This window comes from Labrus bergylta, chromosome 16 (genome assembly GCF_963930695.1).
Source record: "Labrus bergylta chromosome 16, fLabBer1.1, whole genome shotgun sequence".
Classification (NCBI taxonomy): Eukaryota; Metazoa; Chordata; class Actinopteri; order Labriformes; family Labridae; genus Labrus; species Labrus bergylta.
Window position 1 is genome coordinate 10,380,156 of NC_089210.1, and position 21,475 is coordinate 10,401,630.

The 21,475-nt window shown below is 40.7% G+C and overlaps 2 protein-coding genes and 1 non-coding gene across 5 annotated transcripts in view; 1 reads left to right on the forward strand and 2 right to left on the reverse strand.

Moving 5' to 3' along the window:
- The first annotated feature begins 920 nt into the window (after positions 1–920).
- trnac-gca (transfer RNA cysteine (anticodon GCA)) lies at positions 921–992 on the forward strand. Its single transcript has one exon. It is a non-coding gene; the product is annotated as a tRNA-Cys (tRNA).
- A 309-nt stretch (positions 993–1,301) lies between these two features.
- arl5c (ADP-ribosylation factor-like 5C) lies at positions 1,302–4,811 on the reverse strand. Its single transcript, XM_020632631.3, has 6 exons — positions 4,653–4,811; positions 3,880–3,940; positions 3,636–3,783; positions 3,067–3,150; positions 2,490–2,641; positions 1,302–2,392 (listed from the first exon to the last, which is right to left on the reverse strand). The coding sequence occupies exons 1-6, from the start codon at positions 4,696–4,698 to the stop codon at positions 2,344–2,346; spliced, it is 540 nt and encodes a 179-aa protein (XP_020488287.2). The 5' UTR covers positions 4,699–4,811; the 3' UTR covers positions 1,302–2,343.
- A 2,695-nt stretch (positions 4,812–7,506) lies between these two features.
- Positions 7,507–21,475, reverse strand: part of cacnb1 (calcium channel, voltage-dependent, beta 1 subunit) — a 30,681-nt gene continuing 16,712 nt past the window's right edge. For 2 of the 3 annotated variants that reach the window (XM_065964577.1, XM_065964578.1), the window contains 11 exons: positions 21,322–21,444; positions 20,619–20,755; positions 20,029–20,096; positions 18,176–18,336; positions 15,068–15,148; positions 14,930–14,988; positions 14,727–14,836; positions 12,308–12,459; positions 11,295–11,390; positions 10,988–11,173; positions 7,507–9,574 (listed from right to left, as the gene is read on the reverse strand). In XM_065964577.1, coding sequence (XP_065820649.1) covers positions 9,035–9,574; positions 10,988–11,173; positions 11,295–11,390; positions 12,308–12,459; positions 14,727–14,836; positions 14,930–14,988; positions 15,068–15,148; positions 18,176–18,336; positions 20,029–20,096; positions 20,619–20,755; positions 21,322–21,444 — 1,713 coding nt within the window. In that variant the 3' untranslated portion in view covers positions 7,507–9,034. Of the gene's footprint in view, positions 9,575–10,987; positions 11,174–11,294; positions 11,391–12,307; positions 12,460–14,726; positions 14,837–14,929; positions 14,989–15,067; positions 15,149–17,699; positions 17,729–18,175; positions 18,337–20,028; positions 20,097–20,618; positions 20,756–21,321; positions 21,445–21,475 lie in introns of all 3 variants that reach the window. The other variant, XM_020632603.3, reaches the window with a different exon arrangement.

Below are 21,475 nucleotides of genomic sequence, written 5' to 3' on the forward strand. Positions count from 1 at the left end.
AATCATGAATGCTGACCACCATTGTCGCAGTTGATCTTTAGGCCTACATAAAAATGACCCTGGTTGATTTGTTTGCAGTGAATGGCATTTTAAAAGATTAGATAGGCCTAGTTTGTACTCTCTACAAACTAAAACAGTAGCAGTAACAACATCAGTCAACTAGCCTATTTCATTTAGAAATATTTCCAATGGATATTAACAGTTGTAATAAGTATCAGAGAATAAAAATACTCAAAAACTAAGTGTATTCAAACTGGACACTTGAGTTAATGTAGATTTTAAACCTCTCCTGTTAGGAGCCATCATTTTACTATTCATCTGAAATAAAAACCTGCCTGTCAGCTGCCTTCTTGTTTTGTGTCAACAGCTGATAAGTTGGCAAAACATCATACTCAGTAGGTTTTGCTAAAACTATGGGTAGACGATGAAAATACACTAACCAAAACACGTTTTTTTGGCCAAACCACGAACGTCTCCTCGAAACCTCTCAATTTTTTTCGAGCTTTGACCAAACCAAACCTCAACCAAAGTGTTACCAAAATCATAAAACGGCTTAAGATTTCTAGGGTGAGTATAAATCCATTCAGGCTTCAGACCTGAAACGTTGTATTTTTTATGTATAGCCAATACTCTTACTTAATAAATAAAAAGTTGTTTAGAGGAACCTTTGATTCTATTGTAGCAAAGCTTGGTGTAAGTGTAAACATGTGGGCACATTCGCCCTCTAGTGGACAAAACAACGATGTGCTTTAAAACGATCAAGTCTAGACGACGGTTGTCGACAAAATGCAATACAATGGTAAAATAGTTTCTATAACAAATAGCCTACGCAATGCTACAGTCTATATGTAACAACAACGTGTCATGACAACGTTTCTTGCGGGTTTGAATGATTGTATTTCTGCCTAATGGGAGCGTGAGGGGGTATAGCTCAGTGGTAGAGCATTTGACTGCAGATCAAGAGGTCCCCGGTTCAAATCCGGATGCCCCCTGTTTTTTGTTTCAGTTTTCGTCCGAAATCGGTCTTAATTCTCATGTAATGTTAGAGACATTTACTTGGAAATCATGGTGCTTTAAGGTTAATTTGACCTGAGATAAGAGAACCCCTTATTCATTGCTTTAGGCTCCATCATTTCTATCCCAGAAGAAAAACAGAGGTGTAGCCTTCTACTTTACCAGAGTAGTCTAGGGTTTCTAGAGCTTTTAAAGCTAATGGCTGTATAGGCAGCCTTTCAGAAAAATACTGTTATTATCCTTGTTAAAACAAAGACTTTCACAGCTGAAGAAAAACACACTGCATATTTAAAAAAAAACAATATTTATTTAAAAATAATTACACAATATGCAATTTATACTTTTGAATATGACTCATAGTCCTTAGCAGCTAGCTATTTTCTCTCTCAAGGAAATAGCTGTAATATGGAGTAAATTGTCCAAGTGATATTATTTCCTAAATAAATTACTAAACATCTTTAGGTAGCAAAAGTCTTCAGTTGTTCATTGGCATAAAATAGAATTCTATACATCAGGAGTAGTCTTGTGTAGCAACATTGCAGAGTCTCTAAGTTGTTGTGCAAAAATCTATTCTAGAGATTTGATACTTGGGAGTTAAAAAACTCCCCTTTTGATCCAAAAGTCGGTTTTAACTTGTGAGATGCTTATTAAGGTTGCAGAAGGACAGGTTCAGGTGCATGATATTAAGTTATCATTTTACACGTCAATCAAGTAAAGCGTGTTTCCACACTGGTATCCTGGCTTTGGGTCTTATCCTGTTTTGAATGAAGGTGAGTCCAGATTTCTGACTGTCTCAGTCACTATTTATAGTACCAACAAACCAGTGTTCATGTTTACTAAACTTTGACACCTAACTTGTATTCTCCACTCTCCAAAACCCCAATCATGGCCAGAATACTAGTGCACTTGTAAATTCCCTCCATAAGTTCAAAGTAAAATGTGGTCTTACCTGTCAGGTGAGATATTTAACTGAAACGTTGTACACCTCTGCACTTAAATAAACCTAAATGTACACAAAATACTTCCTAACTTTGCAGCAATTCAAACCACAACTGTGAAAGCAAGTTGTATTTAACACTTCAGAAATCTACAACCTGACTCTGAATTACTGACATTGGGTGTGTTAACTCGCTGTAAGGTCATCCATGTTACTCTGATGCTCAGGTAGCTCCTTGCAGACTCTCACATCGCTTGTTTGGGAAGTACTGAAGGTGTGGGGCGAGGTAGACTCTGTCACAGACCCCGATGTCTGCACAAAGCAATGTCACTAACGCACAGCGCCTTGTAGGTGGGCTCAGTTTGAGGAAGTTTGTTCCACTGCAGTATTGTCTAGTTTGCGACAACCCGTGACTTCATCCAGTCTAGACTGGCAGGTAGACTGGGAGTGAAGAGAAAAAAAGTTTGTTAGTCATTTATAAGAACTGACTCATAAAGTCCTATAATAAAGAGAGAGTGTTGGGTGTGTTAGGACTCACCCCTCTCCCGTGAGGGCACAGCAGGCTTGAACATGCCAGGAGTGTGTTGTGATGGAGTCGAGCGTGAGGAACTGGGAGATCTCAGACGCCGTCATGGAGCCCTTCACGTCCTGTTTGTTGGCCAAAATGAGAACTGCGGCATTTTGTAGGTCCTGTGTCGAAACAAGAGAAGCTAGGTTACAGATTCAAGCTGAAATATTTCCATTGGAAACCACCTCAAAAAAAAAAATCTCTGTGTCACCTTAGAGAAACGAGAACTGCAACGTCAGCGAAACATTCAGAAACGACATAACAACATGCTGGCTCACACAGTCGAAAGCTGAAACTTCCTCATCTACATTCGTCATGTGGTTATTAGCTATGGTGCAATAATTGCACTGTCAGCGGGAGTGTATCTCGCATCATGGAAACATGAATAGCACAATTGGGCAGATTAACTAAATACCAAATGAGTTTTAAACAAGGGTGTATTCAAATGGATCTATTTAAATCTGCTGTCTCGATTTCACGCCCTGGTTTAACTCATACAATGAATACTAATTTAACCTGATGTTATGTAAGGAGTGAAAAAAAATACCTCATGTGAGAGCATTCGGTGCAGCTCGTCTTTAGTGGCAGTGAGGCGTTCACGGTCCGTGCTATCCACAACCAGAATGACAATCTAAAAGAGAGACAGCAGCAAAGAAAACAATTATGAGAACAAATCAACACATATCTCAGGGCCTGTGTTATCAGGGGCTGAGTAAATGATTTGATGATGTCTTGCGGACATAGGTGAGACATTTGAAATGATTATTTAACCCTGATAGTAGACTTTAATCTTTATCAATGCAGGGAGCAGGGCAGGTGAAATAAATAAAAGGCCAATGTGGGTTAATGTGCAGAAACCTATGAACTTCGAATGCTTTCTGTTTCTGTCTTCACTCTTGAATGTCATAACTACCAGTATAAACCGTCATTTTTAGATCTGATTTGAGATCATCCTCCTCAGAAAAGAGAGATTTGCTGCATCAAGAATCAGGAAAATCAGTTCAATGACAACTTGAATGGGCAGACTTTTCCAATGAATTCTTAATTTGTAGAATCCGATTCAGTATCTGATTCTTTCAGCTGTACATAAAGTTAAAAAGAGACGCTGGTCCGTACCTCTGTGTTGAAGTAGTAGGAGTACCAGCTGGCTCGAAGGCTGTCCTGCCCGCCGATATCCCAAACTAAGAAGTGCGTGTTACTGACGATGATCTCCTCCACGTTACTGCCGATGGTGGGTGATGTGTGGACTGCCTCCTTCGTCAGACTGTTTGTGTTAGAAGGACACATAAGAAACATTTAAATCTGCAGTGAAGATATCAGTAGTGGAAAGGCCTTATTGTTGCCCCTTAAAGTCACTCACAACTGATAGAGGATTGTTGTCTTTCCTGCGTTGTCCAAACCCACAACGACCACTTTGTGCTCTGCAGGAAAGAGTACCGAAAACAAAAAGTTTTTTAAGGTTCTTTCCACATGAACACAATTTAAACAAGCATTGCATAACTTTCTTTGAGTGCCTTGCAACGCAAAAGCACACACAGATAAGATAAAGAGGAGAGGAATGAGATATGCTGAGCAGAACAACATTTTGTATCGACAGTGAGGTTATTACATCACAACAACAGAAGTCCAGCAAAAAAAAGGTTGCTCATTTTTAAGAGTATCTAATTATAATCTTTGTTAAATAGGCAACTTCTAAAAGTAAAGTTACACAGTGTTTCACAATGGAGGCAAAAGAAGAAGGACATGTTTTGAAAGTGTAAACACTTCCAGTCAATCCAGTTTTAGCCAAAAATAGGAAATAACATTTATTCAGTATAACAACAGTTAAAAAAATTATAAATTCAAGTAAAAATGATGAAAGGCACTCTGATAGAAGACGTTTAAAAGGGATTTACTGTTTACCAGTATAGGAATAAAATGATTTTTAGTCTACAGCCTATGTTGAGAAACATAGAGAGAGACTTCTTTTGTGACTATTTGTGATAGTTCAGGAATAGTGAGGTCAGTTATCATTGGTCAAGTCTTCTGTTTTGTTTTTTTCTTAAAATATTTACAAGCTTTGAAATATATATTTTTTTTTTTAAGTCGCTAACAACAAAACTATTTAATAATGATAAAGAAAGGTAATCCTACCTCTGTCACCGAACACAGCCAGCATCTTGGTGAGAAGAAATCCCATGTTCAACAAGTGTGTGTGAGCTGAGAGGAGAACAGACGAGCGAGAGAGATAAACTTCAGTGTCTGTGAACACCTGACTGTCACACTGTGTTTCTTAATCTCATATCAGTCTCTCAGAAAGCATAGCGAAAGTGGGTTGGGCTTCGTTAGAGAAAAAAAAAAAAAGTCTTTGGTATTTTTCAGCCACGGACAAAGGGAATACTAGTGGTGCGTTCGAGTGCTGCGGGAAATATTTGGGGTATACAGATCGAGGATTTAATCAGGATTGACAACAGAGCGTAGTTGGAGTGATAATCATGTAGGCTACACTTATCTGTTGGGGTTAGGGTTTCCATTTCCATCTATATTAAAAAGGAAATAATCTTCAGAAAAGGTAAAGGGGTAATAATGGATTTGAAGTGTCTAAAAATGTAAATTCTGGTTGGCGTTTTTTTGTTTTGGATTTTGAAAATTTCAAAAAAAAAAAAAATCAGAGAATCGAAAAAGACCAAGTTCTTTGAGTTTTCTGTTGTCTCTTTCATCACTACACTGATTTACACAAGTCTAACCCGAACCCTATGCAGTTCCCCCGTTAATTCTACCTGTAGCCAGTCTTCCAGATCTGTGCAACTGGCTTTCTACAGTTCAAGAAAAATGTATGAAAACAATAAAATAAAAATAATAACACCATTTATAATGTTGATGAATAATTTTAAGTAGGCCACACTACAAATCTTACCTGAGTCCGTAAAACTCAAACGTCTGAGCTTAGTCAGTAGCACTTGAAGGCAACATAGCACTCAGTCTTCCTGCTGTCACACCGACGAAAGGAGTGAACTGATGACGCAATGTATGACACCGACAAGCCCCAGTCCTTAAATGGAAACGGAAGAAAAACTCCTTTCCTTCCTTCCTTGTCTCTCTCATTATTATCACGAGATTATCATCGGACAGAAAGAGAAGCTGTGCCTGCGAAGAAATCCCCGGACTGTCCCAGTAATTTTCAAGTATCTTACTTTCCCTTTCAGTTCCAAGAAGTACTCTCATAACAACGAACATGACCTCTGTGTATCCTATCTAAACATTACAGCTGCTTTCTGTTCAAGCGAGTACAGACAAACAATCTCAGTCTATTTCCAGTAAATGTCTTCTAAAAGGTTAGCTGTATTTAAGTTTAACTCTCTTTCCCAAAAATACAATATTATTTCTTTCTTTCTTTTAAAAGTCAAAACTGATAGGCTACATATAAACACGTATTCCTTTATGATTTGTAATTACCTGAGTGTCTGATCACACAGCTTTACATTAGCCAACTTTATTGAATTATGCCTTTAGTTGTAGGTGTTTATTACTCTAATTACTTTTTCTTTAAGTGGCAGTGTTTTTGTTTTTTGTTTTTTTTTACCTTAGAGTTTACTTAATGTTAAATATTTATACCTGGGAACATTCTGAAAAGAATGTGTGTTTTTTTTAGTTTAATTTAGTGGCTTTTAATGCCTTTATGTTAAAGATAGGACAGTGAGAGAGTCAGAAATCAGGGAGAGAAGGAGTGACATGTGGGGAAGGAACCACAGGTCAGATTTGAACCCTGGCTGCCCACTTGAGGGACTAAAGCCTCCGTACATTTATGTTTGCTGTAAATGTTTCCAGATCCTTACATTTATTTGTGTGTTTTTTATAATGCTACTTTACACACAGGATATTCCACTGTAGGTTATATTACATTGAATATTGTACGTTATACCCAGCAGTTAAAAACCTTTTTAAATACAGATTATAGTTTGAAAATATTTCAGTCTCTGATTTATAATTCTCTATATGTAGAGAACAGTAGACCCTCCCTGATTAGCTTGAAAACACTACATGTTAAAGCAGTAGGAATAAAAACATTGTGATCTGTGATCTTGTTTTGTGATATGAATGTGCTTTTTGCCCTCACACGTTGTGAAGTAACCCTCTGATGCAAAGCTCACGTTCAGACCTAAGATGAAAACCACATCTTTGTTGTCACATTTTCTCCATCATCAGATCTGCAGATTATGAAATGATGAAAACCACATCTTTGTTGTCACATTTTCTCCATCATCAGATCTGCAGATTATGAAATGATGAAAACCACATCTTTGTTGTCACATTTTCTCCATCATCAGATCTGCAGATTATGAAATGACAAGAACACTAAATGTGAGAAAACCACATCCTGTATTCAGATGCGTATTTCCGTCATAATTCTACAGTTTATTAAGCAAACTTCTAAAGTCCAAGGTGACTCACATCTGAGAGTAGAAACAACACGAGCAAGAATCTAGAGAGGAGGAAACAATGCTATAAAGCCAACTAGCAGTTTTAAGTCTGATCCAGATGCCGACAGGCAGTGCACAGAAGTTTTTTTTCATGACTGAAAAAAGTTGGCAGGTGTGACCAGATGTTCGACAATGTGAGAGGAGTGTTTTGACAAGTTCATACTTCCTGTAAACGCAAACGAGGAAACAATATAGTGACGACAGTACATTTGAAATGTTCCAGTTCATGTGCTTTGTGTTTAAGTCACGCAGGTTAACACCTATCACAACACGTCGACTAGACCTATTCAAGCAGGGTTTTATCTGGTGTTGTATCACACAAAGGATTGTATAATAATCTTTTCTTGTATCTTAATTAAAGGTGGATTAAAGGTGTTTTATGGTTTTCCCTGAACCTCTATGGCTTTATCTCCTGGGACACACACAAGGCAAAACACCAGGAATATATCTCTAAATGTTCATATGACTATTCTATTTTGTTAGTTTGAAGATAAGATTCACATTTTCTCCACATCAAAGTGACACCATTGCAATTTTCTGAATTAATTTTTAATTAAAATACGAATTTATCCACAGATTAAAAATGAAAGGCAGAAAAAGCAAAATGTAGCTACAATCAGGCACCAATGATACATGTTATTTAATATCTTTTAACAATTGCGATAACGCAACAATACATTATTTACTGATCATTATTTAATATTTATTAAACTGAAGACGGGGCGGGCCAAAGCAGCCCACGATAGACATTCATGGATTCTCCATTATCGATATCTTAGTAAAGACCAAAGCTGATCCTAACCCCCCCACCACCACCCACACTTCAAACTCCTTTCACTACCGCACAAGAACTGGAGCTTTTTAAAAAAAAAAAAAAAAAAAGAAACAAAGAAAAACAAAAAAACAGCCAAATGTCCACAGGAAAAAAAAAAAAAAAGAACACTAATTCAGTCAGAAATCGAGATTAAAAGAGAGTGTATTGAATATCAGACGAGCTTGCCGTTTAGGTGGAAGTTGGGAGTGATCAACCACACACACATACTTTTTTTAAATAACCATTAGCCCTGAAGAACAGACGACGAAGCAAAAAAAAAAAGAGCAAAGTGCAGGAGCAACAGCACGTACTACAGCGCAGAGTAGCCGAGACACAAACACACACACACACACATACAGTATGGTATGAAAACATTAGTTAAGACATCCCACCATGGCAGTGGTGGACATGGCTTGGCGAGACATTCCGGCACTTGTGATTGGAGTTTTCTTGAACTAAGGGTGCTTTTTATTTTTTTTATTTTAAGGTGGGGGTGACTAAGGCAGGACACTCTGTTCACAAAACAACGACTGCAGTGCTGCTTTGAATCTGCACCAGACCAGGGGCCCTCAGCACCCACAAGAAGAGGGGAAACAGAAACAGAGGGGCTGGGTCAGACGGGTAGAGGGGCTGAACCATATGAGGGAAGAAGTAAACATCTTTGGAGTGATATCTTTTCAGCTGTCATGGGAGTATAGCAACATTGATAAATCGTTGTGTCAAAATATGGCAACTTCTCCACCAGCGTTTTAAGGTCTGGGTGATAAGGAAGGTGGAGGTGAGAGATTCAGCACTGAGTGAGATAAAGGTGAAGGGAAACCCTGACTCTGTACATGGGCGATGGGGACATTAGACCCTGTTTAAGACTGCAGAGGACAGAAATGACAGACTACAACAGCTCTATACCAGCTTTCACTCTACAACTGAACGAAAGGTCGAGTCATACGGATCACAATCATAGATTCACAATCGTAACGGTAACTGTCCTCGTGCTGTCAGTTTAGAAATCCATGAAATTCATGCAGTATTAACAAAAAGAACAGAAAACAGACCAATATTATTTTTTCTAAACATAAATAAATTGGATTGCAAGAATAAGTCAGTGAGAATGGCATCTGGCAGTTGATGTATTTCTTTACATTGTAGTGGGATGTAAACAGATTAATTTGTTAGCCTGACTGGCACACTTCAGTCTCCCCTCAGTCTGTCCTTAGCTTCCTTCCCGTTGTGGTGTGATTCCTTCAGCGGATGTAGACGTCCCTCCCCCAGTCGTCCTGGTTCTTGTTGCGGCTAATGTTGGCCCCTGTGTCCACAGGGTCCTGGCAGTACCGCTCCCTCAGCTTGGCGCGTCCATGCGACTGTGTCTGGCTCGGCATCGGAGGGTGGTTCAGGTTCTCCTGGTCCGGCTCGGCGCCCTCGTCTTCCCAGGAGGCCTGTCTGCCGTGATGCTGTGCCAGGTGGAGGCGACTGCCACCGCCGCCTCGGTAAGGCTCAGGCTCTTCGTAGGGGTCGGTTTCAATGTCCATGCAGGAGTCGCCGGCCTCGGTGTAGGCCGAGTCCCGGCTGCCCTGGGTCTCTGAGTCGAAGGTGTCTTGCCTGGACAGGCCCCGCCCATTCCCTCCCCGCAGCTGACCACGAGAGGAGCGCATGTATGTTTGCTGCTGCTGCTGCTGCTGAGGTTTTCCTCCCAGGTCTGACTGATAGTCATGCAGGGTGTCGCTCCCTCCACTCTCTTTTAGTGGCCCCTCTCTCTTCTGCTCACCGTGCACCAGGTACGGCCCCTGCAGCCAATCACAGCCATGCAGCACAGCAACCATGCAGACACACACAGCAGAGCAAAAACCAAAATGTCAGTGTAGTGAGGGTAAGTCAGCAGGATTAGCAAGAGACAGGCAACACAAAAAAAAAAACGATTCCACTACCTCATACCTTAGGTTTTCAAAGCATTAGTGGTCATGACGGAACTCAGTTTGTTTTAAACACACAGCCCTGGTTTGCAGCATGCACATACACTAACTTGTACTAAAATGAGTCAAAACAAATACAAAATTCCTGTTAGCCAAACAAATTAGTTCTTTTTGATCATTATGACGACGTGAGACCCATACAAACAACCACAAACACATCCAGGCCTCCATTCAAGAAGCAGACTAATTGTCTACCATGACAACAGTGCCACCTTCTGGCAGATTGACATATAGCACACATAGCAGACAATAAAGGCAAAATACCATTACCAAATGGTTATATAACTATTTGAACTATTTAGCACATGATGTTCATACTGACTTATTTTGTAAATGATGAGATCTATAAGGTTCTTATTCTGGCTGTTATGTTCTGTGTGGATTATTTTGGTTGCCTCTTTAATAAAAGCCTCAATAATTACATTCTATTAAACATGTTTTATTCCAGCTAGTTTGTGCATTATGCAGGCATGCTGTCAAAGGCATAACTACCTCTGACAATATGAAAAAAAGCATAATTTTTGGGAAGCCAGCAGTGATTTAGTAGATGACACTGAGGCTGATTAGTACTTTCCTGTTAAAATAATTATGAAAGATTCGAATTGACAGAGTGTTAGTAACAGCCTCCACCAAAACCGAGCGTTTCTGTTTGAAGAGGCGGACATGACTTGCTGTTTTCAGGGGCGGTGCCATGGCAACATGGCGGAGGACGGCAAACTGGATTCAGCCTCCCAGGGAAGTGTGCAAGAGAAAGGAGGCCACAGAGCTTAAGAGGGGAGAGTGGGAGCAGCAGGTATCATTTTACTCTTGGTTATGGAGGGTGCCCCCCCCCCCCCCCCCACCGACCGAGGGCAGGCGGGCCTTAAGGGTATTCCTTAAGTCCAGTGTGGTTCTGGTGGAGTTGCTCTCAGGGTTTAACTCAGGGAACTGGATTTTGTGTGAGGGACTTGAAGTAGCTCACTTATTTGTAAATTCCTGCATAGCTGTGTTAGTATGAATGTATTTTGTGTTTATATGTACAGCATAAACAGGGTTTTAATGCACTTTTCCTTCAGGGTAAACAGAGCGTGCAGCTAGTTTGAGTTGCCGGAGTCCCCCCCCCCCCCCCCATAAACACTCTGCAGGACTTCAGAGAGTGTGTTCTTCGACTTTCACTTCGTTCGCTACAACACCGTCCATGTCAGGCCACAGATCCATGTTTCTGCGCAGGGAGGTGAGCACCTGTACCTGCAGGTTGGAGACAGGCTCGGGGGAGGCAGCCAGGGCGGCTGTGGCCATGGTACGGTTGAGCAGAGGGTTGGGAGGGTTGCTGCTGGGGGGGTGTGTTGCCTTCCAGTACGCCTCCAGATAGTCAGCCAGGTGCTCGCAGGCGTCTTCCAGCTGGTTCTCGTCCAGTATGATGTCAAACAACTCCTGCACATACAAAAACAGTTTTTGGTGGTTTTACGGAACCAAAACCGTTTGTCCTGATTTAAGAGAAAATAAAGTAACTGTTCTTAGTTTTATTGCTACATTGACAAAAAGCAGAACTCACAGGTGGGCACTGGGCCAACTTGTCTGCTGCAACCATCTGCACATTTAGGTGTTTAGCCTGGGACTTCCCCCTGGATTTGATGAGCCTCTGGAGGACCTGCACAGACATAGCAGCACTTAGTCAACTAATAAACAATCATTAATGTTAATGTGCAGGTGCACTTGGAAATAATGATGTCTGCAATTGAAAGGGACGCTGTTTGTAGACGCATAATGGCAGCGTGTAATCACAAGAGTAGAACTAAAGGAGTGCCAAAAGACTTTCCAAATTGAATAAAATACTTTGTTTGGTCTAATATGCTTCAAAGAAATATGAACTGAATCATCTCATGGCTGCATATCAGAGTGGAGATCAGTCCTACAAAGAGCTGCACTCAGTCAGAACTGGAAAGGAGGGGAGACGATGAGATGAGGGACAGAGGAAGTTTGCTACAGAATCTTTTTTTTTTTGGTCTGAGGGACTGGTGCTCTTATCCAACATCTACTCAGAAAGACACCAATTATATTTTTGCAAAAAAACGACATAAAAAATGAATACACTTTAATAATGTAGATTTGACCACTGGTGTATTCATCTTTAATTGTCCTGTATCTTAATAATGCAAATTATTATTGCATCCTTAAATTTAAACATTGGAAAAAATTAATAATTTCAAATGTACAAATTTAGCGGTGTATAAAGCAATATTTTCATGCTCAGATTTAAATCATTTGGACAGAGGGTATTTTTAAGCTTTAATGTTTTTTTGTTTTATGTTTATATTTAAGGAATCAGACCAGGGTTGGTTTGTTGTTATTTAATAGAAGTAACATAGATGGGCATCTTGAATCTAGGTTTTGAATGTCAGACCTCACTTCTTACTATGAATAATATTACTAAGAAAGAAGTCATAAAAGGATCAACGTTGAAAGGCAAATGCTAAAAATATATATGCCAACCATAAATAGAAGCAAACATGGGTTTGATTCAATAAAATCTTCAATCTAAAGCTTTCAGATCAGCTGTTGCCATACCTTTGGTGAGGCTATTTTGATATAGACAATAATGGGGGCCAGGGAAGTCTTTGCCAGCTGAGTAGGGTGGTTTATAGTGTCTGCATCCAGCGCCACCAGCTGGAGGGTGCGGGCCAGCTCGAAGATACGCTCGATCTCGCTCTGCACCTCAGCTGAAAGCCAAGGACACAAAAAAAGATGTCAATAAAGGAAAAATAAGTAAATACATCAAGGACAGCAGGAAAATGACCTAACTAGATCGCTCTCTGAGGTGATACAGTACTGTATAACAGCCATACTACCTCTGCTTTGTGCATAAGTACATAACTGATGTGTTAGTACTTCATCATGCACGTCAGTTCCATTTATGCATCGCTAAATGGAGCAGCGCAGCATCCTCATTCCTTTGCAACCTCCCAACATTCAGAGTCCCCTCCTGTGCTTCTGATGATTATTTTTCATTCCAAGCTGCTGAGGAGGGAGGCACTTAAGAATGAGATGCATGTGGCACTTTCTAATTGCTGATGATAAGGGCACAATTTCTCACCATGAAAATAGAAGAGAAAAACAAAAATACAAACACCCCCATCAGAGAAATTAAGTGGAACATTAGTTCTTGTTAGCACTCCAAGGCCCAGTAGTAATTATTCTATCAGGTGAACTACTCAACTCTGTGGACTGCTTGAGTGTTTTGTTTTCATTGTTCCTCAACAACACCCTTTAAAAGCTTTGTATTTTGTGTTTTGAGTAAGGTTGTATAAACATATTTTTATCAGCCTGTTGACGTGTAAAGACAGAGATTAAAACCGGAAACTAGAATGTTCCCTGCCTGTCTGGTCAAACCTCAGCGCCTCCGAGGTGTATGTGCTGCCAACCCAGCGGCTGGGAGAGATAACGGGAGCAAGGCAATCTGCAGAGCGACAGAGGCCTGCACACAATTCAGCAGCCTCCAGAGGGCTGAAGGATAGAGAATTAAAGCTGGAGGCAGAAACACAGGGGCCTCCACACAGTGATAAAAACATGAACTTTAAACTCTTACAAAGGAATAGAAGGCTAGACTTCCATTAACCTCAACAAACTTCTGCAAATTTGGATTTGACTGCAGAGAGAAACTTGCCACCACTAGAGGAGAAAAAGTGCAGCTTCTTTAGAGGCGATCCCCGAGTGAAAGTGCAGACATACATAAATGGATAGCATAAATACGTAAGTCATAAATGGACCAGTTCATTCCTGTCACATTTAAAAGCAGGTACCAGCCACCCTGCTGCCCTCCTATGGATCTATTTCTGCTTTGGTTTTGTAATTCTTCCCTTTTTGTTAGAGACTACAGGCTGTCATGTGGACGCATGAGGAACAGAGAAACTGACAGTGCAAGCAGACAGGCAGACAAACGGTGTATGAGCAGACGATGCATAAAGTGAGACGAAAAAAATGGAGGAGGGAAGGAGGACAGAGACTTCATTGTTTTGTCACAAGGAGAGCATACGTACCCAGTACGTCTGAATCAAAAGAGGGTGGTGGAGGAAGGTGGGAGAGAAGGTTGGGCATGTGGGGAGGACGGGTTGGTGAAGGGCAGAAAAAGACAGGATGAAGAAAGACAGAGGAGGCCAGATCAGAGTCAGGCAATCAGAAAAAAAAAGTATAAAAAGGGAAAACATGACACTTTCAGGTCTCTATGGATGGTGTACGACAGTACCTGTATAGTCTTCTTTCTCTTTATACCATCTAATATGGAGCTACAGTATGTCAACTATTGCATATTTTAAATCATCTATTTAAAATTTCAGCTAGCCCCCATACATTTTATTGTCATTTTTGGATCAAAATGAAAGGCTGTCACAAGGTTGTAGGCTTAGTCCAAATTATTCAATTATATATATTCAATTACTTTTTTTGTAAACCTGTTTTCACGTGTGATTCGAATTGGAAATGTTTAGATTTTGCAGCGAAATAGATGTGCATGAATAATAATATAATATATAATATTCTATAATTTGAACGGATCAAATGTAAAGACAAAATCCACGAATCAATCAATCAAATGAAGAATAATTTGCACTGAGTGACATATTTTAAAACAAGGAATACAGCCAGTAGTATAATATGAGCCGCACACAGCATCCTGCTTCAGTGAACGCTCACTAGAGCAACTAATGTTTATTATTACACTGCTGAAAATAGACCCAAACAAATGCAGTATAACCTCTTGCTTGAGTGACATTTGGTAAAACAACAGTTACCAGCTGCTACGCTGTCTATCTAAATAAGTAACAGGGAACACTCAAAGCTATAAGGACATGATACACAAACAGTGAAATGTGTTTAAATGGATGCTATCTGACAGGATGTGATGAACAGAGATGTTTTCTGCTTGTAAGTCCTCTTTAAAGATCTGTCAAAAATCATATTTCAGATTAAACGTGGCTGTGTGTTGTCTCACCCAGGCTTGAGCGGGTGTTGGAGCGCTCGATGATGGTGTGTTTGCTGGGGTTGTTGAGGACTGACCGTTTGGCCAGGGAGATGTCTGCCGTTACCCGTGTGATGGATATCCTGAGACAAACGCACATCAAGCACACCAGCCGTTACCGCGCTAGTAAACAGAGACCACCTGAGAAAGTGGATAATGGATAGTTTCGTTCTTACCTGCCCTCAAACTTGTGTTTCAAAAAGTCAAAAAGCGCTTTCTGCATCATATCTGTCACCTAAAAATGACACATAAAGGGGTAAGACGACAAAAAAAAAAAAAACAGAAGAAAAAACTTGCATGTAGTTTGTGTGTACCTCATATCCTTTGAGTGATGGCCCCACGAGGATGATGGGTCTCATGGAGGGAACCACGTCATAAGGAGGGACATGCTCCATCTGAGCCGGGGGAAACACAGCACCAACACTAGGGTGAGTCACGTTGTCATGCTGTGAGTGAACTCAGAACACACATCAGCACAAGAACCTGACATTCAGTCACATATGAATCAACACTGAGGTCCTCTCTGTCCGCCTGTGAGCTCAAACACTGATGGATGGCGAGTTTCAGGCGCCCGGGTCCATTCGTTTCATTTACCGGGGTGTGAATGTTAGAAGGCGAGGATCAATTTCTCACAGAAAGCACTTGCCTGTTTTTTTTTTTTTTGTCTGCTGTCTCTCACATAATTAAAATGTCCATAATTAAACCCGAGTGTCAGGAGAGCTCTTAGGACTGTGCTGCTGCGTTAACACAGACGTCATGCTTCACACTCACATCAGCACTGGGTGTGAGATGTCCAGTTATTTCTGCCAGTGATTACTGAAGTGTGATTTTCAACCAAAAAAAACATTTTTTTTTCTATATGTGGGAGTAACTTTCTGTTATTCTAAGAAGTTAATGCTTTTATTTTTTTTTGCTGGTTGATCAATTAGGCTGGAAATCCTGTGAGTAACTTTCAGGTTGATTGTCGATTTTGGCGACCTTTGTAGACGAAGCGAGACCTCTTAATCTCTTTGCCGATTTTGTCTTTTACATGTTGTTAACAAAAAAAATCATACTATTATTCTTTTAACAGTTCAATTTAGTATGCATCAACAACCTTTGCAGTGGAAAATGGAAAAATAAGGTCTGTTTCTGCAGCACATTTGTTCATCTCTTTGTCTAAAACCCTGCAGATCAGCTTCAAGCCTTGAAAATACCTACATAGACTTTATGCTGGTGGCCTGTTTAGCTTTTTTAGCCCACACAGAGGCATCAATATTCATTTCAGTCTTGTTCAGTCAATATTTCTGCTATTTTAATACCCAAAGGAACACATACATATTTAAAGAACAGAGATACCTATACATACTCTAGCATGTGGCTTTTCTTCAGTGATTTACACTGAAAATGGAGACACCAACAACAGCTGCAGAGACTTCCATATAACACCCACACATACACTAAATACATACTGCAGTGCATGCACTTTAGACTTATTTGTACATTATGATTCATGAATGAATCATCCATGAGAACGCCATAAACATTTGTTCTCTTTAGAGGCGTTCGGTTCTCCAGTGTGAATGAGGTGAAAACAGTCACACAGCCATATATATATACTCTAACAGCAGTGAAATTGGATGATTTTTCTGATCTGTATTCTCCTCGGAGCGTGCTGCACTGCTCTTGAAGCATGAGATAGAGCTGGAGTGCTCCAGTACATTACATTACATAAAGAGCACGGCGACGGAAGCTCATTTCACCTCATTTGTATTCACAGTGGCTAAAAATACATATTTTAAAAGTTTCCAAATGGCTCTTGTCTCTACAGGGGCAGAGCTGGAGCCCTGAACATAACAATAGTGCTCATTGGTTTTGAATAACAGGAGCACAGAGTAAAGTGTAGTGTGCTGAGTAACAGGGAGGAGGCTGTACCGATTACAGATCTGGATGAGAGATCAATATTACACTTTATTGTGACTTATGAGCAGCTATGTTTAGATATTGTGGCTCACAGATGTTTAATAGCAAGGCAGATATTTTGAGATTAAATGCTAAGTGCTGATTAATGTTGGACAAAATAGTTTTCTAGATAGATAGATATGAAGATTATTTTTTAGGGGCGCATTATAGCCTAGCGGTTATGATGTGCACCCCATGTACAGAGGCTGTAGTCCTCTTCGCAGCGGCCTTTTTCGATTTGGACCTCGGCCTTTTGTTTCATATCATTCCCCACTCACTCCTCCCAACATTATCTGACTCTCTTCAGCTGTCCTTTCCAACAAAGGCAAAAAAAAGCTTAAAAATGTCACTTGAAATGTGATTTTTACTGAATGCTTGTGAAATATTTTCAAATTAAATAGTGTGATTTAGTGTCGCTCTATACAGACTTGTTGTTTTAAAGACAATGTTGAGGTATTGTGGTTAATATTTGTCTTGTTTACATTAAAGGTAAGGTAAATATCCTAAGTAAGAATAAAGATTTTAAGAAAAGGTCTATCAAGAGAAGTCTCAGTGTGAAGTCGTTTCACTCCTGACATAAAACGCTTTTGCTCTGCAGTCTCAACATGTGATTAAAATTGTGATGAGAAGCATAAAAAGTGCTGATTGTGGGATGCTGTCACTCGATGCAGCCGTCATAAAAGGAAATGAAAGCATGTCGGGATGTGTTACTGTTACACTCTGACTAACAGGGTCTCTGATGGTCCCGCACCTGCATCTGCACACTGACAGCCGTGATACGAGCGCTGGGGAAATGACAGCGGCGCCACTGTGATTTACAAACGATGCTGTGAATATTTGAGCTCTAATGTGCGCTTTGAGGTGTGGAAAGATGTGTGAAGAATTATTCTGAGGACTGATTTCTCACCACCACACGTCACCGCGAGAGGGTAAAATGCAAGACAACGGAGGAGAAGGGGATAGAGAAAACGTTCAAAAATGTTATTGTGTTAGTCTGACACTCACCGACTTCTGTTTCTGTTTAGCTGGGCCACCTACAGTTTCAAACCACACAAAAGCAAGAAGAAACAAAGAAAGCACAGAACAAAAGAGCACATTTTAGTTATTGACAGGTTAGAACGGGGGGGAGGAATTGGGGGTTGAGTTGATTATTGATTAAACCAGAGTTAACTGGTGAAAATATAAAAATACATACAGTAGATTCAGACTTAAATGCAGCAGCAGCCATTTCTTTATCAGTTAGTTTAACACCTCCCCCAGCCAGTCGACAAGAACAGAGACAAACATCAAAACATATCAAAAAGTAACCGTGGTGAGCGTTATATTCAGGGGCGAAAAGAGCAGCAGGGACGGTTCAGTTGTGCGCAGTTAGTAAGAGACGGGGAAGGAGAGATTATTTCTGATCTCAGAGCAGTCGGGGGACAAATCTGAGAAGGAGGAGAGAAGCCGGAAACAAGGTGTCCTAAGCCTCCTTGTGTTACCTTCTTAAAGAAGGGCAGGCGGTGGGCGTTGGCCTGCGGGGATGTTACGCTGCCTGACTGGCCCTTGGGGGAGCGAGGATCGCCCTGGAACTCAGGGGGCTCCTCAGCGTCCAGGTCGAGGGGGTCAACGTCAAAGGGCACAGTGGACATGTCCACGTGAGCTGATAAAGGCGGGAGGGTGGCCGGGGTCAAGAAATAGAGGGAGGAGAAAAGGAAGCAGAGAAGGAATACAAAGAGAAGAGACGAGAAGGAGAAAATAATACAGAAGAGGAAGAGAGAAGAGGAAAAAAAAAAAAAGAGGAAAAGCAAACACGGGAGTAAAGAGAAGTAAGAATATGAGATGCATCTAGAGAGAGGCATGGAAGAGATTGCAAAAGATGGCATACATACTGAGATCGAGAAAAATGACATAATATGATTGAACTGTAAATAGCATTGACAAGAAAATATCCAATCCTTATGAAGCACAGACATGTAAATATGAAGAAGGATAAAGTGACAAGAAAGCAATAAAAAAAAAAGTCGAAGTGTAAAGAGGAAACTGGAGGAAATAAATGTGGAGTGAAAAGAAACCAGGCTGAGAGGAAAGCTGGGGGATCAGATTAAAGGGTCGTCTAGAATAATGTTGGTGATGCAGGTATGTCTGATGTGAGGGAGGGGCCAACAAGGCAGGCAGGTGTTTTAAAGGGAATCTTTTAGGATTTGTGATGATAAAGTTACCAGCCAAGAGATGACGGGTAAAAAGACATACAAACAACTGCTTAATGTGACTCTAAGTCTACAACTAGCTCAGCGCCGGCACAAAGCTTAGAAACAGCAGGAAACAGCTAGCCCCCACCCTGCCAAACAACATAACATAAAATCTGCTGCTAAGCACCTCTGAAGCTCATTAATTAGCTTTTAAAATCAATCTATCAAATTAAACTAAAATCCATAAAGTGAAAAAGAAAAACTAGGCCCATTAAACCGACAAAACTGCAAACTGATGTTTTCACACCAGTTTATGAATTCGTCAGACAAGGTGCAACTTGTTCAGCTTTAGAGGTGATGGATGGTGTTGTTTTTTTCACTTTGGGAAAGATGAAGGTGTTTCACCCTGCTGAAAGTCTTTGTGCTGAGCTGCTTTAATACAGTGGGACTGAACTTTCTTCTCAAAGTCATATAAATAGAAATATTTCCCAAAGTGTTGAAGTTTTATGTCAGTTCCAAAACCAAGCGTGTACAAGATGTTTAAAGGCAGGAGTAGTTTCTATGGTTTCTCTATTTGATCGACATAAAGTCCATTACAGCTGTTTATTTTTCCCCTGTTTGCTCTCTGTCTCTTTTTGGATATTGAGCAGCAAGTCTGTGTTGTCTTGGCGATGGCAACACACACACACACACACACACACACACACACACACACACACACACACACACACACACACACACACACACACACACACACACACACACACACACACACACACACACACACACACACACACACACACACACACACACACACACAGAATCACACACACACAAACCAGACATACTTATCAACTTTAATGAGAGTGACCAATCCTGGCTCTATTTCAGTCCCGTCCTGCGTGCTTATGACAGACCTCCTAAGACCTCTCTCACTTCACACAGCGACCCACTGAGACGCACCGCTCGTGAGTCATCATCATGCTTGACTAACTAGACAATTAAAATCTTTATATGAATATCAGGCACCACTCTCTCTCCCTCCCTCTCTCTCTCTCTCTCTCTCTCCCTCTCTCGCTCTTGTCAGGAGTCTACACACCCACACAAACCCGCACAACGTCACTGTTATGCAGGGGTTGATAGGGAGACCCCCTTGACCTCACCTGTGCCGGGTGGGGTGGGCCTACGTGTTCCCGTGGCAACATCAAGACTGGAGCTTCCTCCAGATTTACTGGAACAGAAAGAAGACACAAATAATTAAAAAAAAAAAAAAAACAGAAAAAAAACGCACTTTATCATAAACTTTTTTTCAAATCAGAAAAATCTAAATTTGATATATTATTATACCATTAGCATTGTATGGATTCCTCCCATGAGGGGACCATAATGGTCTTACTTTGCTGTAAACTAACTGCAATGGTGACATTGCAGGACAAAAAGGACAAAAAGGCTTATAATCAAAGTGAATTGGGAAATAAAGAGAAAAAAATATAACATATTAAAAGCAGGAGGTTTATCCACATGCATAATATCACATGAGATCTGTTAATTAAATAAACAAACACCTTTCTGGATATATAAAACTAAAGCCTCAACTACAGAGCTCTAAACAGATTGTAGAGGATCAATCCAGTGACTCACGGTTGCACTTCTTTCAGTTTTTAGGAAGTTTTACATTAACTGGTTGGTGACTCATTTGGAAGCTGTTATTTATAAAATCAGATGTTCTGTGACAAGGGAATGTCAGGGTTACCTCGAGCTGAGTCGGTTCTGTCTCATCCTCTGCTCCTGCAGCAGTCGGGTGTTCTCCAGTTTGACCGGGCTGGGGATGAAGCCCACCTCGCAGCCCTCCTTCACCAGGCGCCCGATCCACCAGTCGTTATTGTACTTCTGCACACAGGAAGAAAAGGGCCTTGTGTTGCTTCAAAGCTTTAACGAAACATATACAACTGAATTGCTAAGGCTTTTTCTGTCATTTAAGTCTCACAGGATAACTGTCTGATGCTGGGATCTGAAAAAAAAAAAAGCAAGATTATGTAGTCAAAGCGACCCAAATCAGATAGTTAAGAAAGTGAAAGCAATACTTTCTTCTTTCCAATTTTTTTTCCACATTTGGATCACCCAATTCTGCTCGCATTGCAGCTCTTGTTAGTGCCGACTCCCACTCAAGGCCTGGCTCAAGTTTAAACAGAAGGAGACAGTGCAGTGAGTTGCAGTAAAAACATGACCCCCTCACTGGATTAACACCCACCATCACTGCCAATTGTTTGACAAGGCCAAACTCCGAAATCTACAGTTGCTCTCTTTTTCCCTTGCACCATCCATGAGCCTCGGTTGTTTTGTCGTTACCAAAAGTGATTTACCCCAAAGTTTGAGATGAAATGATGCATGTTTTACGCTACTCTGTGTGTAGAACCTACAAAAGTTACCTCTATTTTTCAGCGTGAAGGTAATACCTCTTTAATGTGCAAGAAGTCTTTGGCTTCAAAAGATATGGCCATGCCCTGCACGGGAACGTCATCACTGGGGCCAGGGTTGTAGCCAACATTTGTCCGCACTGCAAACGCCACAGGTTTGGTCTGGAGCAGTGAGAGGAAAGACAAATATTAG